Source organism: Cyprinodon variegatus, unplaced genomic scaffold (assembly GCF_000732505.1).
Source record: "Cyprinodon variegatus isolate N-32 unplaced genomic scaffold, C_variegatus-1.0 Scaffold119, whole genome shotgun sequence".
In the NCBI taxonomy this organism is placed as follows: domain Eukaryota; kingdom Metazoa; phylum Chordata; class Actinopteri; order Cyprinodontiformes; family Cyprinodontidae; genus Cyprinodon; species Cyprinodon variegatus.
In genome coordinates, this window is record NW_015150572.1 from 1029497 (window position 1) to 1056472 (window position 26976).

Consider the following 26976-nt stretch of genomic DNA (forward strand, 5'->3'; position numbering starts at 1 on the left):
CCACGATGCGATTCTATCACGATGCATCATGATACTTGAAATATTGCGATGCATTGCGATATTTTCACTGAACACTGTAAGAAAAAGATACAGCCCTTACCAGTGGCTGACTGGCTGGGTGTGATCTGGATAGTGTCTTCAATTGATACAGAACTGAAAGCAACTAAATTCAAACATAGCTGTATTTATTGGAACGACTTTTGGAGGTGTTGCCATGAAAAAAAATACTGGACAGAAATATTACTATTACTGGCATGGACACACTGACAAAAAGATCTTAGGATTCATCAAACTTAAAATAACAAAATAAGGATAATCAGTGCCGTTTACATGGCCTCAGTGGTCCTTTAAACCAATGAAACGAAAATATTAAAATGTATATTTCCCCTTTTTTCAAATTACGTGGATCTTATCAATTTCATTTTTACCTTCTTTGTTTTCAAAGCCAGAATGCATCCAAGCATCTGACTTGAAATGTGATGGAGCCGGGGGGCGAATTTTCATAGTGTCCTCCATGTTTTATTTTATATGACTCGTCGCAGTATACCACGGCCGGAAATGCTAGTGACACAAGGCAGCGGGCGTCAACACATCCGCAGTGACATCTGCTGGATTGGAAGTTGTCTTCCACTTGGTTTGGCTGATGTGCGCCAACCATTCATGTATTTTATTTGTTCATTTTTTTTATTAAGAATCGATTCTTGCCATCAAGAATCGATGCAGTAGATCACAAGAATTAGAATCACGATGCATCGTCATGGCGATTATTTTGCACACCCCTATCACTTTGAGGACCTCTGCTTTAGAAGTTTGTTTATCTTGGATCTAAATTACATTTTCTATTTCTAAAAAGAGAAAATCAGGCTTTTGATGCTATGGTCCAAACACCAGAACATAGTATAAAATTTAGGGTAATGGTAGGGAGGTCCTCCGAATTTAAAGACTTGTTCTGGGTGGTAATCTATCCCCTGCCAGTTTTTAATAAAATTTTACATTTAAAGATATAATTGTTTATTAATTTAAAGATATTTATTGGACATGTCACCGCCGTCTTTGTTTTTTTGCATGCATGTAGAACATTTAGGTTTGTTCTCATCTGATCAGATCATCTTCTTTCACTTGTTTGCGGTGAGCCCTTCAAGAGTTTGACTTTACTGAATATTGGCAAATATCTTTGAGATTAAATGACACACAAAATGGGCCAAATATGCCAAAAAAGTCTAAAAATTTGACTTTTTTTTCTTTTTCTTCACGCTTACGCAGCCATTTGACTCCTCTCATGTTTCATGTAGCATGTTCACGTGGTTCATGCAAAATTCTTTCCCTGAAGTTTCTGTGTTTTTCCTCCCTGCACAAACTGTCCCAGATGGTTCTGTGCAGCAATCCGTCCTGTTTCAACAAGTCAACAAGGCACCCGCCAAGAGTAATAAAAAAAAAAAATCTGGGTGAATCATTGTTGACAGGAAGTAAACAAAATATCTTGTTTTACTGTTTATTGGGCAGATTTTCTGCTCTGAGAAATGTGATGCCCTATTAAAGATGTCAGATAAAAGACCTGAAAGGCGGCACACAAAGACTCCCTCTGCGGTTGTGTTTGCAGATGTGGCAGAGTGGCACGCCCCGTCAGCAGGCATGTTCCTGTGGATCAAACTGAAGGGCATAGCTGATACCCAGCAGCTCATCATGGAGAAAGCCTTGGAGAAGGAGGTCGGTACACACAGTACACATGTTTTTTTTCCAGTTAAGACCTCGACAGCTGACCTGACTCTGCTCCATTGCTACCAAGCTCTTAGCATGCATATTGCAGCTTCCCTGAATGTTTTTGTGCCTTTAAAAAATGTGCTTCCCTAGGCCAGTGGCAGATATAGTCTCTCCGAGGAGCGTGGGTAGGTGTATGCGAAGCAGCCCCAAGGCACATTGTCAGTGTTTCCTCCCACATAGACACAGTGTAAAACCCTTATGACGAATAACTGGCTTTGTTCATGAGTGGGCGCAGTCAGGCTTTTCCAAGCTCTTTGCACAGGGAGCCATCTCTTCTTCATACTGGCTGTTTAAAGCCCTCACACTGTCTGCATATAATTGGGTAACTAGATTGGGTGCATATCTGTTTAATTAGGAACAATCCACAGTTAATACATTAAGCTTAAAAGGTAGTTCAAATGAGGACATCCTCTATGCTGCTGCAAATGTTCTACTTTTCCCTTGGAGTCCTGGGGGATATATATATATATATATATATATATATATATATATATAAGGAGATACAAAAAGAATTGTTCAGAGAAAGCTCTAGACAGTGACACACTTTCTAGCATCACAACAATAAAAATTCCCACAAACAAAATGACCTTTCAGCACACCCATGCAATCCCTCCCACACCAGCCCATGAAGGCCACTTCTCTGATATAATGCCAGGGTGAGAAAAATGAAAAGTCTATACATTAGAAGAATTCACTGATTTATTTAAATATGGAAAACGTTGATCTCCATCTTTTCTCTGCCCTATTACTGTGAAATGAAAGTACAGCATAAAAAACAGCTGAAAATTAAAAAGAAATGTGTTCAAAAATAGTAAATATTTTTAACTTATACACCAGTTACACCAAAGATCTATTATAAACTTAAGTTTTCTAAAAAAATAACCAAAGGTTATTTCCCTTCATTGGAACTGCTTATAATACAGTGGGGGAAAAAAGTATAAAATAATCATTACAATGGAAATATCTGATTGGTGCTTCCATACTGAGGAAGTACTTATGTCTTAAAGTTGGATCAAGGTTAACAATAATGTGTTTAAAATTGTTTTTATAACAGAAATTTTGAGGGAGAGAAAAAAAAAACAACCAGTTACATTTAATTGTTATCCTGCCAACATCTTGTGTAGTTTTTGTACAGATATAAAACACAGGATCATCAGCATACAGTGTTACTTTAAGATTTTTACATATAGATTGGAGGTCATTAAGATCAAAACTGCAGGCCCTAAAACTGATCCTAGTGGGACTCCTAAATCCTTTGATTGGAGATGTGAGTAGTTTTACTCAAACATAGTTTATTTGGGAGTAAACAGTATTAGAAAAATATCCAACGTGCAATATTCTTCATGAATGTTGCAATGACAGTATGAGCTATGCTACCGAAGTCTGATTTGGATTATAGCAGTCACAGTCCCCAGACAGTGAGTTACATGGCAGTTATAAAATAAGGTAATATGTATTGAAATCTAAGCAAATTATTGTTAACTTTTTTTTGTTTTGTTTTTATGGCACTAGTGACTCGTTTTTCTGACAGTAGGCTGACAGGAAAGAGGATATGAGAGACGAGGAGAGACATGCGGCCCAAACTCTTGTTATATCAAATAAAGTCATGGTGGTAAATTTGCTAAATGAGGCACAATTCAAGATTTAACCTGAGTTTTCCATCTGAATAGAAAGATGATAGACAGTTGCATAGTATTTCAGGACTGATTTTGTGAAGAAAAAAACCCCAAAAACCTTTGTAACTTAAGTTAAACCGCTCCTCCTGTGTTTACTTAATGTTTTTTTTTTTTTACTAAGTTTAAGCTGCTTTTCTAATTATTTTGTCCTAAAGGTGCTTCTGGTTCCTGGAGGTGTCTTTATGATCAACAGTGGCGACCCATGTCCCTACGTCAGAGCGGCCTTTTCCCTCTCCACACCGGAGCAGATCGACGAGGTACACAGACTCACTCCATGCTGTAAAAACAAAGAAAAATACTTCATTAAGAACCTGACTGTCATCTCTCACATTTCTGTCCACAGGCTTTCAGAAGACTCTCTTTGCTCATCAAAGATGCTTTGTGACCAGAGCTTCCATCCTCTTTCAGATTTTTATTTATTATATGACACTATTGTCAAGTTTACATGTAAAGCGATGATACATCACATTGGATTTAAACCAAAGTGGAATTAAATAATTTTAATCATATGTTAAACTCCTGTGTTAGAAGGGAAGGCAGGGAATTAGCCTTATTTTAATGGTTTCTTCAGCTCATCAGGGATATAAACAAATGGATTTATGAGAGGGGAAATAATCTTTTTATAGAAATGGCTGGAAGACACAAACCTGGCCAATTATGTATTTGGGTGTGATATGGAAGCCGGTGAATGCAAACGACTTTTCCACCAGGGAATCTGTAAACCCAAAGTAACCAACTACAATAAATGTTAATGTAAAAAGCTTTGTGAATAAAAAGTTCAAATGAAGGCTGAAGCCTTACCCAGTCTCAGCATACTTCTTAAATCTAGGGGTCAACAGCTACCCCTTTAAAGGTCATAGCAATTTAAATGAATACTTTTTCATCAAAGTTAGTATTCTTTAAAATGTGGTTGTTGTAATGGTGTGTAGCACTGCTGCCTTGCAGCAAGAAGGTTCCGGGTTTGATTCCTGACCCGGGGTCTTTCTGCATAGAGTTTGCATGTTCTGCCTGAGCATTCAGGGTTCTCTCCAGGTACTCCAGCTTCCTCCCACAGTCCAAAAACATGACTGTTAGGTTAATTAGCTTCTCTAAATTGCTGTTAGGTGTTAGTATGTGTCTGAATGGTTGTTTGTCCTGTTTTCCTCCGTTGCCCTGTGATGGACTGGTGACCTGTACAGGGTGTACCCCGCCCCTCGTCTATTGACAGCTGGCACCAGCACCCCTCGCAACCCCAACTGGGATTAAGCGTGAATGAAAAGGGATGGATGGACAACCAGTTGGAATTAAAAATGAAATTTGTATTCAAGAAATGATTAAATGCATAAAAATGTACTGTATCAGTAGTGCATTTTCTATAGATAATACTCAATATGATTTTTTAAGAACGCAATACTTATTTTGTAGTTTTTTCAATCATTTAAATTGTCAAAATATAATGTGGTTTTACTGTCCCAGCTCCAATGAATGTTCTTTAAAGGCCATTAAAATTACTTTAAATGCATTTTTTATATTTTCTGCCATTTTGGCGCTACATAATGTACAATTTAAAGTCCAGTCATTTCAGTTTCTATCATCATATCATAGGGGGCCTTTTTCAGCTTATATAGCATTTGGGGCAACCATTAATTATTGTTATATAAATATACGTCCTCAATTGGTCATATTTGTGCTTTTATATTCAACTGATGATTTCTATGAATAACTACTACTTTAATTTGCCCCTATTTGAATACTTTTTGGGTTTTTTTTTGCAAAAACATATTTCCCCTACTAGTTCATATTCAACGTTTTGCTTAACTTATATAAAATACAAGAAAAAAATATGAGTAAAAATCCTTTGGTGTGTGTAATTTAAGTGATTCATTATAGGTCATTTATTATTCATTTACCTCACTACATTGGGGAATTCATAATAAATTCACTGAATTTAGTTTTTTTAGATCTGGGGGGGGGGACCACTGAACTTTTAACAGTTTACATGCTACACGATGATTTATACATGTTTTTAAATGTTTTAATAGAATAGCATAACAAATATTCATTATCCACCTTATTGTTGACTTTGGTAGTGAGAGAAATTCGGATTTTGTTTGTATGCATAAAAAAAATGTAGGAGGCTGCAGAGAAAAATATCTGGAGCCGCCACTGAATTTATTTAGTAATGCATGTCTTTCCATACATGAACATGCACATAAGACAGGTGACAGCAGCTGTTCCACAGAGGCTGTGGAGCATTGGGATGGTCCAATCAATCTCACTCTTACAATGGTAAGCACTGATTTCTGTATGCTGCATTAGTCTACTAGACATGTACTGGTCCCATCTACTAGTCTGCAGAAGTGTAACCAGTAGTTTAGTTTTCCAAAGACTGTTAATGTAGGAGAGTCATCTGTGGCTAGTTTTCTTGCATCTTTTAAAGCCTGAATGGCTGACGATCACATAACGGTCCCTGCTGAGAACAACAGCGTCCATCTGTTGACTGTTCTCCTCCTCTCTGTACAGACGTCCTCCCTGCTGCGCTCAGATGAGATTTCTTTGTATTACAGAGTAACTGAGCTCTCTGGAGTGTTTGAGTACAGCAGGAGCTTTCATCTGTGAAGGGTAATGGGGTCAGAGTGGCCAAGACGAAATACAGTCGTTGCAACACCGGCAGCAGTGTGGACAGAATAAGCCTGAGCAGAAAGGTTCTGCTTGAAGTACCATGCAGTCAGGAAAAATCAGGAAATAATAAAACAACTAAACGCTTGTTTTTATTGAGCTGGAAGAAAAAAAACATTAATTCTTACAACTGATATGATAATCTCTGTTTAACGGAATAGTTTTTCCTTTTGGAAGCTCAACAGCCAAACAGAGAGGATAAAGTTCAGATAAATTTGGACAAACCTTCAAACTCTTAATATGAATTGATGTTCTCGATTAGATTAGGCATATATTGACTGTCTGCCATGCTTTGGCCTTGGTGCATAGCGCTGATTTTTAGACACACTGCAGCTTCAAGGCTGTCTCTGTCTATAACCGTCTGAAATATATTGACCTGGTCTCCTTTCAAGGTGCTTTTCTTCCCAGTTTTCATTTTTGTTATACAGAAACAAAGCAGTCCTCTTCTGGGGCCTTTTCATCATGCATCATTTTACCTCCATTTGATTTAACAGTTACTAGATATCACATTATTGCAAACAAGCAGCACCACTGCTATGTATTAAAAGCCACCCTGAAGTGAACATATGTCTGGAGTTTTGAGCCAAAAAGAGTGATTATGCCTAAGTGTCCTCTTGAGAGCCAAAACATTTTCAAGTACGCTTTTAGGAGCCATAATTCAAGTTCACTCTCAGGGGCCAAAACGCATGTCAAAGTGGCCTCTCTGGAGCCAAAACATAATATGGTGCCCCCTTTGGTACAAAAGGCATTTTGAAGTTCACTNCTCTCAGGGGCCAAAACGCATGTCAAAGTGGCCTCTCTGGAGCCAAAACATAATATGGTGCCCCCTTTGGTACAAAAGGCATTTTGAAGTTCACTCTCAGGGGCCAAAATACATATTAAAGTCCACTTCCAGGGGCCAAAATGCATGTTAAAGTTCACTCTCAGGGGCCAAAATACATATTAAAGTCCACTTCCAGGGGCCAAAATGCATGTTAAAGTTCACTCTCAGGGGCCAAAATGCATGTTAAAGTTCACTCTCAGGGGCCAAAATGCATGTTAAAGTGCCTTATCTGGAGCCAAAACATATCATGCCCCCCTTGGGTGCAAAAAAAGGCATGTTAAAGCTAACTCTCAGGGGCCAAAATGCATGTTAAAGTTCGCTTTCAGGGGCCAAATGCATGTTCAAGTGGCCTCTCTCGAGCCAAAACATATTATTATGTCCCTTTGAGTGCAAAAAATGCATGTTAAAGTCCACTCTCAGGGGCCAAAATGCATGTTAAAGTCCACTCTCAGGGGCCAAAATGCATGTTAAAGTTCGCTCTCAGGGGCCAAAACGCATGTCAAAGTGGCCTCTCTGGAGCCAAAACATNTGTTAAAGTCCACTCTCAGGGGCCAAAATGCATGTTAAAGTTCGCTCTCAGGGGCCAAAACGCATGTCAAAGTGGCCTCTCTGGAGCCAAAACATCATCATGCCCCCTTGGGTGCAAAAAAATGTATGTTAAAGTTCACTCTCCGGGGCCAACACTCATCTCAACGTGCCCTCTTCTTTGGTGCCACAACATTAGTAATTAAAACCTAGGCTAGGGCCCCTTTAAAGCCATAATTGCCTGCTAAAACACATTCTGTGCCCTCATAGCAGCCAAAACTCGTGTTAAAGTGTCCTGGACAGGTGTATGTGCCCATTTTTCTTTATGCCCCTGAAACCTAGAGGTAAATTTAATCTGTATTTTTATGGTATATCAAGTTACATTAGAGAGGGAGTTGATAGTTCCCAGTAGCTTAGAGAGGGAGTTGATAGTTCCCAGTAGCAGCCCCCTCCCTCCCTCCTCCCCCTCGCTCGGTGCAGTTGCTGGTTCCAGATCAGCAGGCAGCGGAAGGAGGAGGATGGAGAACCCAGAGAACAAATAACTCTTCTCCAATCCTCCACCGGCAGGTTCTCAAGCATACATGGCTCACGGAAAATGATGTAAGTATCCAAACGAAGGGTTTCTCATCGGGGAGGTGCGGAACTTGTGGCTGTTTTCGGGTGGTTAACCGGGGCTGCAGTCGATGCTGAGCTGGCCGCTTGCTGTGGACCGTTCGCTGCCCGTAGAGGAGGTAACGCTACGATGCTATGCTAATAATTACACCCCAGTTCAGGCAGGCACCGACACGTTCAGGTTTAAAAATAAAAAAACACACTGCGCCTTTTAGGTGAGTATGGGAGCTGCTTCTGCCAACTGCTCGCTGTGACACACAGGCTGCCATGATATATAACCGCTAGCCAACACATAGCCGCTTCCCACGCCCTGATACCGCTATGTTTAGCAAAGGGGACGCTAGTTTATAAAATGTATCTTAGATTGAACAAAAAAAAAAACACATATTTTGTTTCCTGACCTAATTTTTATTAAATTTATTCTGACTGGCTAAACCTAGCAACAAATGTGTGTCAGCGTAGCCATCCGGTAAATAGACGGAGCCCATACTGCTCCGTTATGTCTGTCTTATTAATAAGCAAGCAAAATATCAAAGCTAGTACAGAAAGACGACATTTACGAAAATAAAAATTGAAAACAGATGCTTGCAGTGTTTAACATAAACGAATGCAACTATAATTTAATACTTTGTGTTTTTATTTTATCGTTCGTTTCGTAATGCTGTCGATTTTTAGCCTAAATCCGGTTTATTCCGGTTCATCGTTTTTGCTATATAGCTTTACCATGGCTAACATGTTTAGTTAAATCAGGCTGGTAAAACTGGTCTACAGCAGGGCCAGGAAATGGCAAACCTCAACCTGTTGTGTAATCTAAACAGCAAGGACAACATATGTATAGGTAGAGGTGACCCTGCCACCACTTATCTCCACCTATTGATTAGCTTTTAGCTCATTTATTAAAATTTTTTAAATGCTTATAAAAAGAGGACAGCTCTTTCCTGTTTTCAAAATGTCTTCCTGCTCTTATTGGTTCCTCTAAGTATACATTTAAAGCTACCATTACAAAGATAGTTGGAAATATTCTGATAACTAGAGCTTTAAGTAAAGTATTTGTCATCATTGTAGCTGTTCTTAAATTAAAAAGTAAATCTCATTTAATGATGTAAGGTTATCTACTGCTGCTATTGATTTGGTAAAATTGTGTAAAATGAATTTAAATGGATGAATGCTTTACTGCACTGATAAAAAGCTCTGAAATTAAAAAAAAATCTGATATTTTGACTAATTTATTGAGTAGAAGGAAGCGATTCAGTAAAGTAGTGTTTGTTTTGACTAAAATCACTCCTGCCTTTCCTGCTGTAAATGTTTTTACAGCCATCTGTTGCCAATATGACAGCTAAGACTTCTCCCACAAAGTTTTTTTATGGTTTATGAGTGCAGAGAGAGGGATCTTTGACCATCCTCCCATCGAGATTGTCCAAATAAGGATTTTTATCCTGCTCAGCGATAATAAACATTTTTTGTTGAGAATCCATTATGTTCTGCATTCTATCAACATTTCTAAGACCTGTTTAATAGAGAAACAAAGAACAGCAACAGAGATCTGCCCTATACTTAACACTTAGAAAGATATACTTAATCATCTATTCATTCTTTTCTCTGAAACTGGCCAAATTGTTTGTTGTGGAAAAGCTCCCTTTAGTCCCTTTTCACCAAAGGGCACTTCACATGTTTACATTGTTCGTGGCAGGATTGATGAGCCTTTTTGTCCTCATTGTAAACAGCTGGTTAGTGTGCAGAGAGCAACTGTTGGAGAAAAATATTTAACCCAGAAGAAAACAAGATCATGTGGATTACTAATTAAACGTGCCAGAGATGCTCTTATCTTAAAAATCGGGCTTCATTTGCATTTATTTTAAAGGAATTTTATGGCTTCCTGATCAGTTCAAACTCAGGTTTTTATTGAAAATGCATTATTACTTAATCTTGTTTTTTTTTTCTCATTTTTTCTCACTAATGTTGGGTTTCAAAAAAACTTGCCACTGCAATAAAATATTATTTATGTTAAAGGATTTTTACCCTTTTTACCAATACATATTTGTACTGGTTTATACCCTTTGTTTAACAGATGTTCACTATTTTTTGCAGTGAGATGCTTCACCTCACAGGGCTGAATACCAGACTGCCTTCCTCTATCAAGAGATAGCCAGCCTGCAGGATGGAGCCCCAGGTGGAATGACACGCCATCTTTCCCCTTCGGGTTTCACACCAACGTTTAACAAAGAAAATGTTGTGGAACGGTGGATACATTTTTCTAGCCCTGGCGTCTCTTATCGCCTCTCGCTCTGCCGGGGCGTCGTCGTTGGACACGGATGGAAACCGCACAGAAAATATTAACATGACAGAAGGCATCGGCTTCCTGCCGGTGGTGTTCACCAAAGTGAGCCAGATCATCGCCAGAGAGCGGACCTGTGTGGTGATTGATTGCAACGTCACTGGAGACCCATTCCCCACCGTCGAGTGGTTCAACTCCCATGGGGAGCGCCTGGACACGCAGGCGAGCGGTGAGGAAGACTCCTAGCTACTTCAACCCTGCTCGTTGGTTTTAACTTACTGAGACCCAACCCAGTTAATGCCAAAATAAGAGGAAGTGTTCAGGAGTTCTCAGCTGAAACCACATGGTTTCACATCTTGAAATGGTGCAGCTAAGAGCTTCAGATCCTTGTTGACAGTTTGAAATTCATGCAAATTCTTTAAAAGTCTGGAATCTGGTTTTTAGCTTTATGGTAGGAATGTTTTAGCCGATATTAATATCGTAAATTGTTCAGATATCAAGGAAATGAATATCAAAAATATATCAGCTTCCATCTACTGATAGAAACACTTTGCTTCTATCTGCTATTTCCTCTCCTTCCTATTCTTGATAGTTTAAGTGATATCATCTCTAAAGCCTTTTCTAACGTTCCAAACTCCAACCCCAGCAATAAAACTATGTATTTGAGCTGATATTGTATCAATATCAGTGTGAATCAATAATCTGTATAGCATCAGAAGTAAAAAACCTGTCTACGAATAGTTTTTGGATGGGAAAATAAAACGTTTTTATTTTTAGACTTTGCTTTATTAGTTCAGGGTAGGGTTGTCACCGGACCAACATTGTGGTATCGGTACCAACATGTATTTCCATTCCTGTATGTACTTTTCATTACTTTTTTTCAAATAAAAAGTAAAAAATTATAATTACTGACTTTTAATTAAAAATATCTTAGAACGACAACAGGTCAGTCAGTAAATAAATACAGATTAGCTTTTTTTTAATGCCCGCAATGTTAAAATACTGCTCTCTCGCTCCAAGCAGAGATTTATATTAATGAAAGACAATTATATTAGAATCCTGCAAGATTCGCGGCAGCTTTGCACGTGTGGCAGCAGCGCTGCAATTTCCCATTGTTTTAAATATAACAGTACCTCGGTACCAAATTAGTACCGGTATACAGAGCGAACCTAGTTCCAGGAAAAACGTTGCTCAATTAAATACCTTTTTCTGCGATTTAATGTAACAGATACAAACTGGCTATAAGCAGGACCTTAAAATTCGTCATCTGTTCCAGTCATTATGCTGAGCTAAAACTTGACATGCTTAAAGATTAAGGACAAGCACACATACACAAGGCATTTAATAATAAACCTCTGTTTTCTTTGACATATAAGAGAGAATAATAGTTCAGGCAGATAACAGGAAGGCTGTGTTGAATCTGGAAACATTGGAAGCTTTTCAGAAGTCCTTGTAAAAGCAAATGTTTTAGTTATGTTAGTGTTACTAGCCACACTGATTGCTATTATAAGATGCTAAAATGTATGATGATTTGCCTTTATCAGCAAAAACCTATCTTTAGCGAATGCTCTTTTTCTTCTGCTCATCTGCTTGTTTCATAAAAGATTAAATAAAATAGAGACATTTTAGAAAATGTCTACATATATTTAAAGATTCTTTTAGCATTTAGGTCTCTCTAAATAAAGTAGGGTAACATATTATATAGACAGGGATCTAATAGTATAGCATAGAAAAAGAAAAGGAGGTGTTTATTTCTGCCTAAACACAACAAAAGACAGTCAGAGGTTTGAAAAAAATAATAATCTGGTCAAAGGGATTCATATAAAGTGAGGATTATATCACAGTTTCTGCATCTTTTGATACATTTAGACCTTTTTGGAGCTTCAGTGAACAGGAAGTCTTACAATACAAGGAACAAACTTGTTTTCTTGACTCCTCTTTGTAGAGCTGAGACTCACTGTGGAAAGGAGACGGATTTTATGAGGTGCCTCTGCGCCAACCTGTTATAACGTGCACAAAGGAGGAGAAGGAGGAGTCATTATTCATGTTATTGTGACCCAAAAACCCAGAACTGCAGCTGCACAATTCAGAGCCCAATCCCCCTGGGTTACACAATAAGTAAAAATGCTGTAAACATCACAATGTTTATTTTTTAAGGAACACTGCTTCTAAAATCCTGCTTTTATTCCCTGACCTTGTTATTTTCTCAGTAAACCTTGCTGATAGCATTAGGCAGCACATTATTAAGGTCATGTGAGGCGACAGAGGAGATAAAATTAGAAAAGCGGCCTTGAAAAGCGGATGGGCGGGATGGAGTTAGCTTGCATTTCCTACTCATTTAGGAGTAGGAAATGCTGACGATACAAAGTCTGGTGAAATCATTGGTTGCAGTGGAGCAGAACGTATCAGACGGGTTGGTGGAAATCCTCTGATATCTGTTCCCACTCAGCTAGATTCTGAGCGAGGAGAATTTGATCCAGAAAGGAACAAAATGCTGCAACCACCGAACAGGAATGCTATGAGACGGAGAACTTAATGTCCCGGGCTGTTTGGTTGTCACTTTAACATCTAACATAGAGGGGGACATCGATCCTGTTCTCTACCCCCTCCAGTGGAAAAAAAAACGCCATATCTGGAGCCGTTCCAGTGATCTGCTCACAGGCAACATTCAACATTCTGATTATCAGTGAAAATAAGCATCTCATTGACCGGATGAGCAGCAATTGAGAACAAAACAAACAATCAGGCTGCGCCCTGTAGGCTGGATATGTTTGAGACTCTGTAAATACTTGTTTAAACTGCTGCAGCTGCCTGCTTGTCCCCACATGTTGCTCCACATGTGATTACCTACAGGTTTTCTCTACAAATGAACAGGAAAACAGTCTTTTTTTATGTGGTATTGCTTTTTGTTTCCCTTATCAAGCTCAAATCTGTAAACTGTGGTTTGCTTTATGTCAGCCTTTATCAATATAATCCAGTGTAGGGCTGCAACTAAGGATTATTTTGCAAATTGATTAATCTGTTTTAGATTAATCGAATAATAATCAGATAGCCAAAGGTTCCTTAAAGATTTTTTACAAAATTAAACCAGGTGAAACTAAAACATTTCCACTTCAGGAGTGTTGAATAGAAAACATTTTTTTTTATCCTAAATGTAAAATGTTTACACATATTGCTGCTCTAAGTGAGTCGCTCTATTAGCTAAAGGCATGTTTTAGAGTCTCTATACTCCAGTTACCAATCAATCGATAACTAAATTAGTTGATAATTATTTCAATAATCGATTAATCTCAATAATCTGATTGTTTCAGCCCTAATCCAGTGCAACAAGTTGCTTTAAGTAGCTGGGCTGGGCATTTATCTAATAGACCAGAAACCTCAAGACCTCTTTTCTTAAAGCTACGGTGCGTCAGTGACGGCGTCTAATGGTCAGACTGCAGCGTCGTGAACAGCTTCCCCCACTGCTTGTCCCCCTCCACCAACATGAAGGCCATCTTAGTTCAAACCTGCTTCCACAACGTCTGCATCACCTATCTTATCAATAATAACAAAGTTTGTTTATGTAGATCATTTTATGAATAACATTTTATTAATCTGTTTAGGATATAGATTTTATATCGGGCTAACTTGCTGCTGTCACATTAGAGCAAAATGACTTTACAGTCACTAGTTTGTCTGCTCTGAGCTGCCGTATCGCTGCTCGGGCTCCATAATTGTGAGACCTGCATCTATGCAATTATAAATAACAATTTTTAAGGCAACACAAACATAGAGATTGAGACTTTCAGTTCATAGATGATGATAAATAACTTAAATAAATAAAATGACTTATTAGGGGTGTCCCTATGCAACTTTTTCAATATCAATACGGCAGCTTTTAGAAATGTCCGATACCGATATTGACCCAAGATGATATTGCCACGACTCATACCAGCCTTTTCTACTTATTTTATACCGTAGGATATTACAGGGTTTCTGCAGGTCATTAAAAGTCATTAAATAATTTTTTTAATTAAGGCCTTAATTGGCATTAAAATTCATTAAATGTGATTATCGTGGCATTTAAAATGCTTTAATAATAATAATAAAAAAAGTTTATAAAATAATTTTGTCAGATATATCATATGAGATATAACTGCTTCCGGTTGATCGTAAAGCTGTATGTTTGGAAAAGAAGCTTGAGGCGGATAAAAGAGCCAGAGAATGGTGGAAATTGCACATTTCAACAAAAGTGAAAACGAGGAATTCGGAACATGGCTGCAGCCTGTCGACGGTAAAGATGATGAAGGAATGTGCCGTGTTTTTTATACATATGAGAGTCATGGGTACTTAAATCTATTTCTAATAGCATTAAAAAGTTCCTCATTCCTGTATAAACCCTGTACTGGAAAACCCTTGATCAAGTAACATTACTAAAACAGGAAATCAAAGTCAATAAAAGGTATGAAAACAACTGATAATTGAAAAATGAACCAATGAGCTACAGAAACTTTTAAAAGGAGCAGAGTATTTCTATCAGCATCAAATTTTTTAGATGCCGGTCAATAAAATCCTCTAAGTTTTTGGCTCATTTTGGACCGATACCTTATATTTATATCAAATAGGGACATTTCTAATACTTATGCATGAAACACGACATTTCTGTCAGTAAATGCCTGTATTTATAACACTGTAGGGCTGACCTTATGGGCATTTGGATTTATCAGCAATCTCTGCTAAAACAAACCAAATTCTGTGGTCTGAATTGTTCCCTGTTAGCATGTTGGTTAGATTAAATGCTGTCAGGGGAAGTTATTCTGTTTGGAACCGGCGTGCGGAAGAGTTCTGCTGTAAATTGATTAATAAAAAGCAATATCTGTGTATGAGCTGTGACTGTGGGGCCACGGCTAAAGCCAGGCTCAAACTGAACACGGTAACGCAGCGACCAGGCTGTCCCTGCTGCTGTGTTGAGTGAAAAATGTTCTTTTTTTGTTGTGCCTCGTCGTCATGGTGCTGTGTGTGTGTCTGCAGGGGGGAAGTGGTGGCTGCTGGACAACGGCGTCCTCAACATCACCAGCATCAAATTTTCCGACAGAGGCAAATACACCTGCATGGCCACCAACATCCACGGCACCTCCAACGCCACGGTGACGCTGCGGGTGGTCCTAACCAACGACGACATGGGCGTGTACTACATGGTGGTGTGTCTGGTCACCTTCACCATCATCATGATCCTGAACGTCACGCGCCTCTGCATGATGAGCAGCCACCTGAAGAAGACGGAGAAAGCCATCAACGAGTTCTTCCGCACGGAGGGTGCCGAGAAGCCCTTCGAGATCGCCAAGAGGATCCCCATCATCACCTCGGCCAAGACGCTGGAGCTCGCCAAAGTGACCCAGTTCAAGACCATGGAGTTCGCCCGCTACATCGAGGAGCTGGCCCGCAGCATCCCGCTGCCGCCGCTCATCATGAACTGCCGCACCTTCATGGAGGAGATCCTGGAGGTGGTCGGGGTGGAGGAGATGAGGCACACCTTCGTCAGGCACGCTCCCGAATGGCGGCGCGACGCGCACGGCTGGATACCCTCCATCGGGATGCGGGACGTCTTCACTCTGCTGCAGCTGAGGGAGAGAGAGTGCAGCGAGTCCCCCGCCGCCGATTCGGACAGCTCCTCCCTTCATGAGCAGCCTCACCACATCGCCATCCAGGCGTCCGTGCACCCCCCCCTGGACGACGACGACGACGCTCTCCAGCAGCCCTCCCCGTCTCCCTCCCCTCCGACCTCCCCCATCCTGCTGACCCCAGCGCCCCTGAAGGAGCTGCTGGAGGCTCCAGTGGACGAGCAGAGTGTCAGCAGCAGCAGCAGCAGCAGCAGCCCTCCCTGTCAGGTGTTCTATGAAAGCCATGTGTGAGTGAAGCAGGAGCAGCGCTCCGACACGCCGCTATGCATCTCTACCTAAAGACTAAAAGCTCCATCACACACCCAACCAAACAATCATCTTTTTATTGGCTGTTATCTCTGACGTTCCTTTGACATTTCATGAAGAATCAGAGGCTTTTTAGACACTTTTCACTTTGGATTTTCATGCTTGAATGTACACAAGAGGTAGTAATAAATATGTAATAAGCAGAGAATTGTATCAGACGATGTTATTTAAGGGGAAGCGAGGAGGATTTCTCCAGCTTTTAGTTTCTTAGATTCTTCAGGTTTTTGCATTTTGCCTCATTCACTCGAGGATTCTCAGCCGCTCTGCGTAACCACAGCTGATTGTACACGCTTCTGCAAACAAACATGGAGGATCTGTGATCATACAGTCCTACTTAGAGACACACCCTGTGCAGCTTGTTTCTTTAGGACATTTTATTTCTAGATTATTAGAATGTTCCCTCGTGCTGTGGTTCAAATCCTCCTTAGGCAGGTTGTTTTTCTTTCCCTCATTCAGTGTTTTTGTTTTATAATCCAACTCAGTGATCTTAGCTCTGTCGTTCGTCTGCAGAGGCTTTGCTGTAAACTTGCATGTTGACGTGGACAGTTAGCTATAAGACAATGGACATTAGTTCCTGGACATAAAGGAGCTGTAGTGTTTTCTTCCGTCGCTTGCCTGAAGCTCCAGTCTATCGCTAAGACTAGCTGTTGTGCTTTTGCTGGTGCTCTTCAGGTCTGTTATTTTTCTTTTCTGTTGTAATATCAAATAAAACTGCTGTGCTCTGCGTTAAAAACAAAAGAACAAGATTTGGGGTCTGTTTTTTATTTTTATTTTATCAGTTTCACTTTTAGAGTTATAATGTTTGAGGAAAAATGTTCTGTTTATATAAAAGATCAAGCTACTGTTATATGCGTTAGCTACATGTTAATGGTAAAGGTGTCAAGTACTTCATTACTGTACTTAAGTAACTTTTTAGGTATCTATACTTTACTCTATTACTTATTTTTCTTCCTACGTCTGACTTCTACTCATTCTATTAATTTCTATTCCTTACATTTTTAAAACAAACGTTCCACATCTAGTGAAAACTAGTGTAATTGGATGAGTCATATAACGCAAACACTCATTGGTTAGCTAAAGGAAATCATCAGAAGCAAACAGGTGTTCTTCAAACTGTAAACGTGAATTGTCTATGCCATGCTACAGTGTTGGATTCAGAAAAAGATGTTGAAATGTCTGAAAGGTCGGACACAGGCGAGAGCGTATCAGGAGATGGAGACCAACAAGACCTCCCTCATCCTTGGCCCTATCTCAGAATTGTTAGAAATAGTCCAAAAATTGAGCTTTCAATTCATATAGTGGCATCTGGCTGTTTTATTTTAAAGGTTACTTTATACTTTAAGTAGTTTTTGGAGCACATACTTTTTCACTTTTACTTGAGTAAAGAGGTCAAGTTGATACTTCAACTTTTACCAGAGTGTTTTTAAACTGCAGTATCTATACTTCTACTCAAGTAACAAATGTGTGTAATTTTCACACCACTGGTTAATGGTATTTATAGGTGGAGAAAGGCACCAGACTTCATCATACTGCAGCAATCTAAAAAAAGTGAGAATTTTTTTTTTTTTTTATCATCCAGGGATCAGCCTCATACGATGTTAAGATGTATATTTCATTCTAAACAGATGTCGCATCTGACTCTTAAGACATTATGTAACTTTATAGTTCCCAGGAAATAAAAACATGCGCTGCAAAAACAATCTAGAAATAAGTAAAGATTTCTTAAGTGTATTACCCTTAATTTGAGTCAGTAAATAAGGAATGAGTATTTTTACTCTTAAGATAATTCGATAAAATGCACTTGAAATAAGACCATAGAATTGTTTTTCTTATTTTAAATGTAAATTGTCTCATTCCGTTGGTAAAGTGTCTCACTTACCTCCTCAATCCAAGAAAAAAAAATTACTTGATATTTAAATTTTTTGCAGCGTAATAAAATTCGTCCTTATCCAAAATGTATCTTCAAATGTGAAAAGGAGGCAACTTTAAAATAAATTATTTTCCTGTTTTTCTCAGCTGTTTTATGTCTCTCAGCATCTTGATTTTCCTCTGTAATCACAGGCCCCTCATCATCCTTATCTTTACAATCGTAGTTTTGTCTCTACATGCTCAGGAGGAGGAAAAGTGCAAAGACTCAATAAATTCTGCTGACTTTCCTTAGAAAACTAGCAGAATTTGACTCCCGTCGTTTAATAATTAGAAACAATGAGAATATATTTAACTTGGATGAATCTTCAGTGGCTTTTTTTTTTTTTGCAAATTTCCCTGAATTGATGCTGTATGAATAAACAAATTTTAAATGTAGCAGTTGAATTACAAACTATTTTTAATTCAAAGCGACAGTCGCTCATCACTTCATCCTCACCTCAATCAGCAGGCTTCTGGTCAACTATCTCTGCAACCTTTAGTCCTTTTCACATTTATTCCAGCTAAGTAACACTTCGCAACTTGACCCTTATAAGATGGTCATGATTGTTAATCGATATCTACAGCAGAAAGTGTGTGGTCATCACAACCATTATTTTATTTCTACTTTTTAAGTTTTAAAATATCTTTTCAGTCGAAAATGTGTTATGTAAGATGTTTGGAAAGTCATAAACTTTTTTTTCTTTTTTATCAAAGGACAAACAAAATACAGTTACTTTTACTCTGATTATACCTGAGAATTTAATCTATAAAATATAAAAACCTTGTTAGATAAAAATTATATTTATTTCCTTACAAAGCCCTAGTTCAATTTTATTTATTCATCAATTTCTGTAGAGGAGAAGCCCTTAGAGATCAACCAACTCTTTTTTGTAGGGATCCTCAACAAGACAACAAATGATCGGATAAAGTAGAGCAAACAAATGAATAAAATAGCTGATAAATACATAAAACACTAATTTATAAAAAACAGGAATTAATCAAATGTTAAAAAGAAAACTTTATGTTTAAGGAACAAAGCTTTTTTTTTTTTTTTTAGGGGCAACAAAAAAGTTTTGATCTTTGATGACATAAATATAATTTCCTCCCATAAAAGAAAATACATCTTCCCATGTTTTGTTTTTAAATGCAAACATCTACTGTAGAACTATTATACCTGAGCTGCTCAAAAAATGTCTGTTGGATTTGATCTTGCTGCACTTGCAGCCGATGACCAGTAGTTGGCAGTGTTGCACGATTTACTGCTGCCCACTGCAGTGATTTCAATAACATGAAACAGAAATACAGGTTTTGAATAGTTGTTCATTAGACTTAAAGTAAGAAAAACCTCTTAGACTCTACCTACATAAGAAGAAATAAAGCTAGAAAAATGTGTTTCCGATGTGAAATACCTTTAGATTTTATCTGGAGGATCCTGTCCAATTCTAAAAATTTAGATCTGACTTATATCAGAAGGAAAGAGGATATGATTTATTTAAGGACTGATGAAAATATGCCCTTCATCTAAGCTACTTTACAATAAAAGATCCTTTTAAAATGCATCTGTAAAATTAAAAAATAGCAGTTTCCATTAAATGTGGCAGATGAACAACAGTCGAAAGTGAAGCATCAGATAATCTGAGCCTTAAACCCCATTTCCACTGGATCTGCTTAATCTCACCAATTTTCAAAACAGCAAGGGAAACATTATGGGGTGGAGTATAGAGCAGGTCAAGTGGATCTCCCCTGGTGTGTTAGTTAGTGATGTCTGTCTGCATCCCATCTCCATGGTAACCATCTGCTACTTTAACTAGCAGTTGTAAGTTATAGCTCAGTGGTAGATTCAGGATATGTAGAGGTTTCTAAATCCTGCAGACTTTTAAGTGCGACTTACCCTGATATAAAACCATAACATAAACCCCTCTGACAAGAAATCTGGAAAAATGCCACCAATGCATAACACCCTGAGGGGGCGGGTTTAGTCCAAGGATGAGCCGTGAAGACTGTGCCCAGCATGTCGACACTAGATTAGCTTAGTTGTGTTAAAACACAGTGAGCAGAGGGATGCTGGTGGCGTTCAGCATAGATTCATCTTTTGAGATGGAAGACCCTCCTGTCCTAATCCGCACTAAAAGGATATCTGTTTAGTGTAGGATGGTTTAATCTAGACGTAAGAGCTTTTACTGATAAAAAAAAAAAATATATATATATATATTTATTTTTTTTTAAATGGAAAAAAACCCAATCAAAGTAGACATTTAATACCGAGGTAAGAAACTTTTGTAGAATTGAGAGTTGGGGCCTGCAGAATGAAGCACAGCTTATAAGAACATCTGAACCTCTTCACATTTCGTCAGGTAAAAACAAACTTCCACTCATGTTGCCGGAACATTGAACCATGCTTCATTTTCCTTTCATCTCAAACTTATGCATTTTTTTTTTGTTGTTTTGTCACACATACAAAATCTTTAATGTACGATCCCAACAGAAACGTACATTAAAGACTTCATATCAAAAACTGAGAGGAGCTTCAGGAACAGGAATCCTTCAAGGTAGAGTATATAAGGTTTGATACAAAATATGTCCAAGTATCTCAGCCTTCTGCATTTATTATATATATATATTTTTTTTAAATCTCTTTTTGAAGAAATCTTGGGTGAAGGTCACAGACGATTTAGTTTAAGTGGGATCAAACACACAGAGACTCGTGTGTGCAACTTCAATAGTTTCTCCTTTTAATTTAAAACATTATTTTTCTTTACATAGTCTCTGTTCTTAATGTACAATCAAACAACGTAATCATACATAAAATTCTTCAGGATAATAATCACAATTGTATTGACACTACTCATAAATTATAAAATAAAGGAGAAAAACATCGGGTTCGGTATGAAATACGACGTTAGGCAACAACACAGGTTGATAGAGATGATGCTCTGCTCCCTGCTGAGCCACAGCTCACACACACACACACACACACACACACACACCAATCACTCTACAGGTAATTTCCAATCGCTCGTCCACTTCCTCATCTAACCCGCCTCCTCTTCTAATTTCCAACTGAAATGTGAGACGTCTGAGGAAAGACGTGGCGATCAGAGAAGCACAAAGACGCCCGTTCAGATTTAGCAGAGCTGAATTAAAAGCAGCCTTCAGTTAGATCCTGTTTTCAGTCATTCAGCCTCGTCTGGCTCCGCTTTCTTTTAAGTTCCACTAATAAGACCAGCAGCAGACTTTAGAGAATTTACTTTTCTTCTTAAATTAGCTTCTTGTTGCCTCACTGACAATTGGGTTAATTATTTATTACATAACACAAGCTAGAGATCGGTTTAGTGATTAAGAGAGTGATCCTGGTAGGAAAACCTACACGTAGATATGAACAAACTTTATTTCATTAATGCAAAAACTCACTCAAAAGAATCAATTTCAAGTTTCTGTTAACTTTTATTATTTTGCTTTGGATATTAAAATGTTATTTTAGGGAAGTACTGATCACTTCCCTCTCTGTTATCTATTAGCTGTAAGCCATAATAGTCCAAACTGCGTGTTATTCCAATTTATTGAGATGCTTTTTGTATTTTGAAGTTTCTGACCCGTTTTATTGAAAGGAAAAAAATGGACCAATCAATGCTGCCCACCTTGACGCTTCAAGCTGTGATTGGTTATTTTCAGATCAGGTGTTTTAAATGTTTCTTCTTAGACAAAAGAGGTGACTTCATAAATCTGTAGTGTGGATTTCAACTCACAGCTTTTCATTTTTAACTTCTGAACTCACGCTCCACCTGCCTTCATTATAAATGGACTAAATTTGCACTCAAACGATTGGCTCAAATAAAAAAGAAAAGAAAAAAAGTTTCACTTTTCTCTCTTTTCATTCTTAATGTTTGTTCTTGAAATATTGTACTAATTAAGTCCATCTGAGCCCCTCCCTCTGTTTTTTACTCATTGCACACAGGGAGACCAGAGTAGAGATGAGGTGCAGTTCCCGTCAGAGCCTGGCTGGAATGTGGGGGCGCTGCAGACACACTCACTCATACTTCACAGGTAAACAAAGTGGTTTTTCTTGAAGGACGGATGGTTTGTTCCATGGAGGGGAGGGGGAGCACAGGAGCCTGGAGGTCCCATCATCGCATCCCTCGTCTGCGCTTCATTCTGACCCCAGTCTGATGATGATGACGCCCTCCGCGGCGTGAGCTTTAACAGGACAGCAGGGCAGGCACAACAAGAGTGCAAACAGGTGTACGTTACTGGGTTTCTGGAGCGTGTGTGTTAGGAGTCAGCATGCATGTCTGAGGTGTCTGTGAGTGCAAAACTGTTTTGTTTAAAAAACAAACAACAAATGCCTTCAATAGTAACGTTTTTTTCAGAGTCCTCAGCAGCCGAACGACAATATCAGCGTCCTCATCGTCGTTCTTCGCCCACAGCGAGTCTTTCAGAGGCTCGGGGCCTGCAGAGTTAAACGCCAAATGAAAAAGAAACTAAACAGAAACAGGGTCCGGATGTCAGAGATCGGTGCCCTTCAGGAGGCACACCTCCTCATCTTCCTCCTCCTGCTCCCCCTCCTCATTACATCCTCCTCCTCCCCCCCAGCCGTCTTGGAAGGAGCGGATCAGTTGAACATGATGGACTCTGGATCTTGGTTTGCCATTTGAGCCATGTGACGAAGGATATCTTTTTTTGTGACGATACCAAGAAGCCGCCTGCAGGGGGAGACAGAGGGAAGGAAGAGAAACCGATTAATAAGGAGGTGAGGTTACTCAGGGTGTGCGTCTAGAAAGAAGAGAGGAAGCATCGTGCTTTTGTTGGCCTACAGAGAAGCAGGATTGCAGTTTGACTTACTGTTAAAATCAGTACCAACAAAAAGAACGAATCCTAGAAGGGAGGAAGGAGGGAGGGAGGGTGACTATAGCAGGAAGGAGGGGGTGAGAGCTTCAGACAGAGGTGTCCGCTCAGACACAGCCTCTTACAGCGACACTTTGCTGCATCCCCCCGCAAAACTGATTGATAACGCTCAGGTTTAAAGTTAGCAAATGTTTAGAGAGTTCTGAGATTTAAGGGTGAAGAGGAGTGTCTGAAGTGGCGTTAAACCAGAGCGGTGAGAAGCAGCTGCCTGCTAGAGAGCTGAAGCACCCCGGAGGACAGGTTCCATCTAGAAGGGAAGTAAAGCCGGCTGGTAGGAGGGCAGAGGTGAAAATATGAGATCAGGTCTCGAGTTAGAAGAGATGACGGTCGGTTTGGTGACTGGATAAACACCTGAGCCAATCAGACCCACTGTTGCTGGTATGATCATTTTTTATTGTTTTTTTCCAATCAGTTAAAGAGGCTGCAGGTCTCAGCAACAGATCAGAATGTACCAGGTGGGGTGAAGGGGGTGAACGCAGTGTTCCCTCTAACACCAGCAGCGTCCAGCCAGGAGTGAAACTATACCCATGTGCAGATTAGACGTTAAAAAGCTCTGCACTCAACAAAGCAATCAACCCAATCAGCATCCTTCCAGTCTTTAAAGTATTGGAAAAGTAGTTTCTGTACAGATGTTCAATTATTTGAATGCTAGTGAATTAAATGCATAGATATTCAGAAAAATCACTCAGCTAGTTCTGCATTGGCAAAGATGACTGACGTGTGGCTAACCAACGCTAACAACAAAATGAACGTGGGTTCACTTTGTTCCAAATTTTAGTGCCGACTTTGACTAGATCCTGATTTGTTCCTAGAGAAAAGATCTGCATACAGATTGACCTACAGGGGAGTTTCTCTTCCTCTAAATATCTACAGCAATGTGTGTCACAGGGCATTTGCCTGAGGCCTTTCCTTTTCTCTGCTTTTCTAAATGAGATGCCCTATGTCTTTTAAAGATGCAGTAAAACTCTATGCAGATGACTCAATGTACATGTAATATGTAAATGTAGAAATCAGGCTGGTAATGAAGCTTCATATTGTGATAAAGGGGTTGGAAATTGAGTAAGTGAAGGAGGTAAAGCACCTCAGAGTAATAGTTAATGAACGGCTATCATGGGAGAAACACGTCAGTTCGATTGTAAAGGAAATTGGTCAAAATGTCTTATATTAAGAGCTGTTCCTCAATTCTGACCCCTGCTTCCAGTCTTGGTGGTTCAGTCTTTGGTATTATCCAATCCAAATTACTGTTCTGTCATTTGGTCAGGTGCAGCTAAAAAACACTCGTCCAAACTTCAGACTACACAGCATAAAGCTGTGCGATTAGCACTGGGTTTCCATTTGACTAAAGACAAGAGTTCAGCTGCTCTTCACGTCTGTCGTGGCTCAAGGTAAACCACACCATGGGAGAGATCACAATTATTCCACTAGACAAGCCTATCTTGGTAATTTTTTGGTCCAAGGCCCAGGACTCTAACTTAGTGGAACAAACTGCCCCCTGTTGCGGAAGCATCTGGAAAATTGTCTTTTAAGAAACTGTTAAGGATTTTTTTACTTTCTAAAAATCATAGCTCATGCTTATCAAATATCTGTCCTTGTTTTAAATGATTTTTTCTCATTGTATTTCTTTCAATTTTAGATATGCAAATGTACTTTAATTGTTTTATGTAAATAGTTTGTAAAAGGGGAGGAAGAGTGGTTGTTAGGCTTATGACAACTAAATGGAGTCCAAATAATAAACAAACAATTCAAAGTATTCACAAAGCAAAAGCAAACTGATTTCTTCTTCATGTGAGCAAAAAATGTAACAAGGTTCTTCATCTGGGGAGGAAATGAGAAATCGGCTGGTGACTAGAAGAGAACTGGACCCCTTTCAGCTCGATGGGCCACAATTGTGGACTGGCTGACAGAAACTAGATGATCAGTTAACGCACTGATCAAAGCAATGACAACGTCCTTCAGTGCGAACCCTGTTACCGAAGACTGTTAGCTACTTGAAAAGCTAAGCTATTGTAACGATTTTTAGGTCATGTTAAAAAATGTCAGCGTAAATGAGAGAGCAAGAATTTTAGAAGGTAACAGGAAGGCTAACAACAGTACAGCAAAGGGACTTTTTTATACTTAAAGCTTTCAAACTGTCATTAAAAATGCTGCATTTGGAAATCCCAGCGTTGAAGGCATAATCTACGGCTTTGTTATTTATAAAGTTAATTGCTAATAAAAGATGCTAACAGCTTTAAATGTGAACTGAAATTATTTTAAGTTTTTTTAAATAATAAAACTACTGTTTTAGATTGAATGCTCTTAGAGTTCCTAATGTAAATAATAGAAAAATCATTCTAAATACTGTATTTTTCCCAGTATTATATTTCTTAAAAAGGAAGTCCAAACACATAAACAAAAGATATTGGCAGATTAGCATTAGCCATTAAATGATAGTTTTTGTGTCTCTAACCTCAATTGTCTGAATTTAAGTGAATTCCTTAAGAAACAAAAGATCGAGCCGGTGTGTTTTAGCTTTAGGGTTTAGCCTTCCTAAGGCGGGACTCTGCTGGCTGATGGAAACATTGGCAGGTTAAACATGGGAGCGGATTTATCCCATGTTGTCACAACACACGGAATAGCTAAGCTACAGCTACTGGCACCACTCATCACATCGACACTCCACACGCACAACTACAAGCTAAAAGGAATGGCTGTGAACTTCTAAAGGAGGTTCCCCTCTCTTCTGCGATTGTTAACCTTTCACTAAACTCATTCTAAATTAAAACAACAGAGGTCCGCTATCCAAGGGCGGCTAACTACTCGCCAAGTCGTTGTTTAGGCCCACGGATCAGACGCCGTCACTCTGGGGAGCCCGTGGGGTGTGGACGGAGTCAACACCATAAATGATAAAAAGAAAAACAAACAAAAAAGAAGACAAAAGCAGCCGTTAATGGAGAGAGAAACCTGCGGGTGAGTGAGCTTGAAAATGAAATGATCTACTGCTGCGATGAGAAGATGGGAAACAAAACAGGTATCATGACTGCAAACATGCAGAGGAGGGTCGTCCATGACGGGTCCAACTCCTTCTGAAAGGCACAAAATGATTTCTGTGGTTCAGCCCAAAAATATTCCAACCCAGAAAGTTTCATTCTAAGGTGAACGCTTGGTTGGCTGATGGCTTTATTCTTGCTGCAACAACTGAAAAAGCCTATACATATATATATATATATATATATATATATATATATATATATATATATATATATATATATATATATATACATACAATTTATTTTAAGCATATCCTTCAAACACATGTTAAAGTCGCCAAGAAAAACCCTTAACTTCAGTTTTACTTGATTTTGTTTACTTGTTTCTCACCGGCCAGATAAAACCAGTTCTGCCAAACAAAAACTCACTTTAGAATCAGAATAATTTTGGGCTCAGTGAGTGAATGTGAAAATGCAAAGCGATAATGGTGGCACTGAGCTGCTAGTGTGAAGCGGCTAAGAGAGCGCTGAGCAGAACTACAGCTGGAACAGAGGCAGGTTAATGGGATGAGCTGCACTATGGGACCCTGAGGAGCCCCTTTCAGACATGTAGACCTCTGTGGCTTAGCCTCGGCTGAGGGACACTATGACAGATAAATGTTAAAGATGTGGAAACACGTTTAGATCTTCAACAGATAAAGGATCAGTATGACACAGAAATATGGCCCTATGATACAGGAAGACATCATGCTAGCGTTAGCACTTAGCAAACTGTTCCAAACATAAAACTTCTTGGTAACCTTGGACACTCCCTGCAAATGTTTTAAAACTCCCAAAGCCAGATCTAAATTAATTATATATATATTCATTCTGCAGATTAGGGCCACTGAAAAAAAAAAAA

The 26976-nt window shown here is 39.0% G+C and overlaps 3 protein-coding genes across 11 annotated transcripts in view; 2 read left to right on the forward strand and 1 right to left on the reverse strand.

Moving 5' to 3' along the window:
* aadat (aminoadipate aminotransferase) overlaps positions 1–4437 on the forward strand; it is a 16290-nt gene extending 11853 nt beyond the window's left edge. The window contains exons 12-14 of one of the 2 annotated variants that reach the window (XM_015375485.1): positions 1601–1707; positions 3593–3694; positions 3781–4435. In XM_015375485.1, the coding sequence (XP_015230971.1) occupies positions 1601–1707; positions 3593–3694; positions 3781–3822 (251 nt within the window). In that variant the 3' untranslated portion in view covers positions 3823–4435. Of the gene's footprint in view, positions 1–1600; positions 1708–3592; positions 3695–3780 lie in introns of both variants that reach the window. The other variant, XM_015375486.1, reaches the window with a different exon arrangement.
* A 3447-nt stretch (positions 4438–7884) lies between these two features.
* mfap3l (microfibrillar associated protein 3 like) lies at positions 7885–16999 on the forward strand. Of its 2 annotated transcripts, none has more exons than XM_015375497.1 (3): positions 7885–8043; positions 10144–10559; positions 15341–16998. In XM_015375497.1, the coding sequence occupies exons 2-3, from the start codon at positions 10283–10285 to the stop codon at positions 16219–16221; spliced, it is 1158 nt and encodes a 385-aa protein (XP_015230983.1). In that variant the 5' UTR covers positions 7885–8043; positions 10144–10282; the 3' UTR covers positions 16222–16998. The 2 variants fall into 2 exon arrangements, with proteins under 2 accessions (XP_015230983.1, XP_015230984.1); XM_015375498.1 differs by having other exon boundaries at positions 7946–8174; positions 15341–16999.
* Positions 17000–20919: 3920 nt separating this feature from the next.
* clcn3 (chloride channel, voltage-sensitive 3) overlaps positions 20920–26976 on the reverse strand; it is a 39774-nt gene continuing 33717 nt past the window's right edge. For 6 of the 7 annotated variants that reach the window (XM_015375473.1, XM_015375469.1, XM_015375472.1 and 3 more), the window contains one exon: positions 20920–22904. In XM_015375473.1, coding sequence (XP_015230959.1) covers positions 22814–22904 — 91 coding nt within the window. In that variant the 3' untranslated portion in view covers positions 20920–22813. Of the gene's footprint in view, positions 22905–25909; positions 25949–26976 lie in introns of all 7 variants that reach the window. The other variant, XM_015375474.1, reaches the window with a different exon arrangement.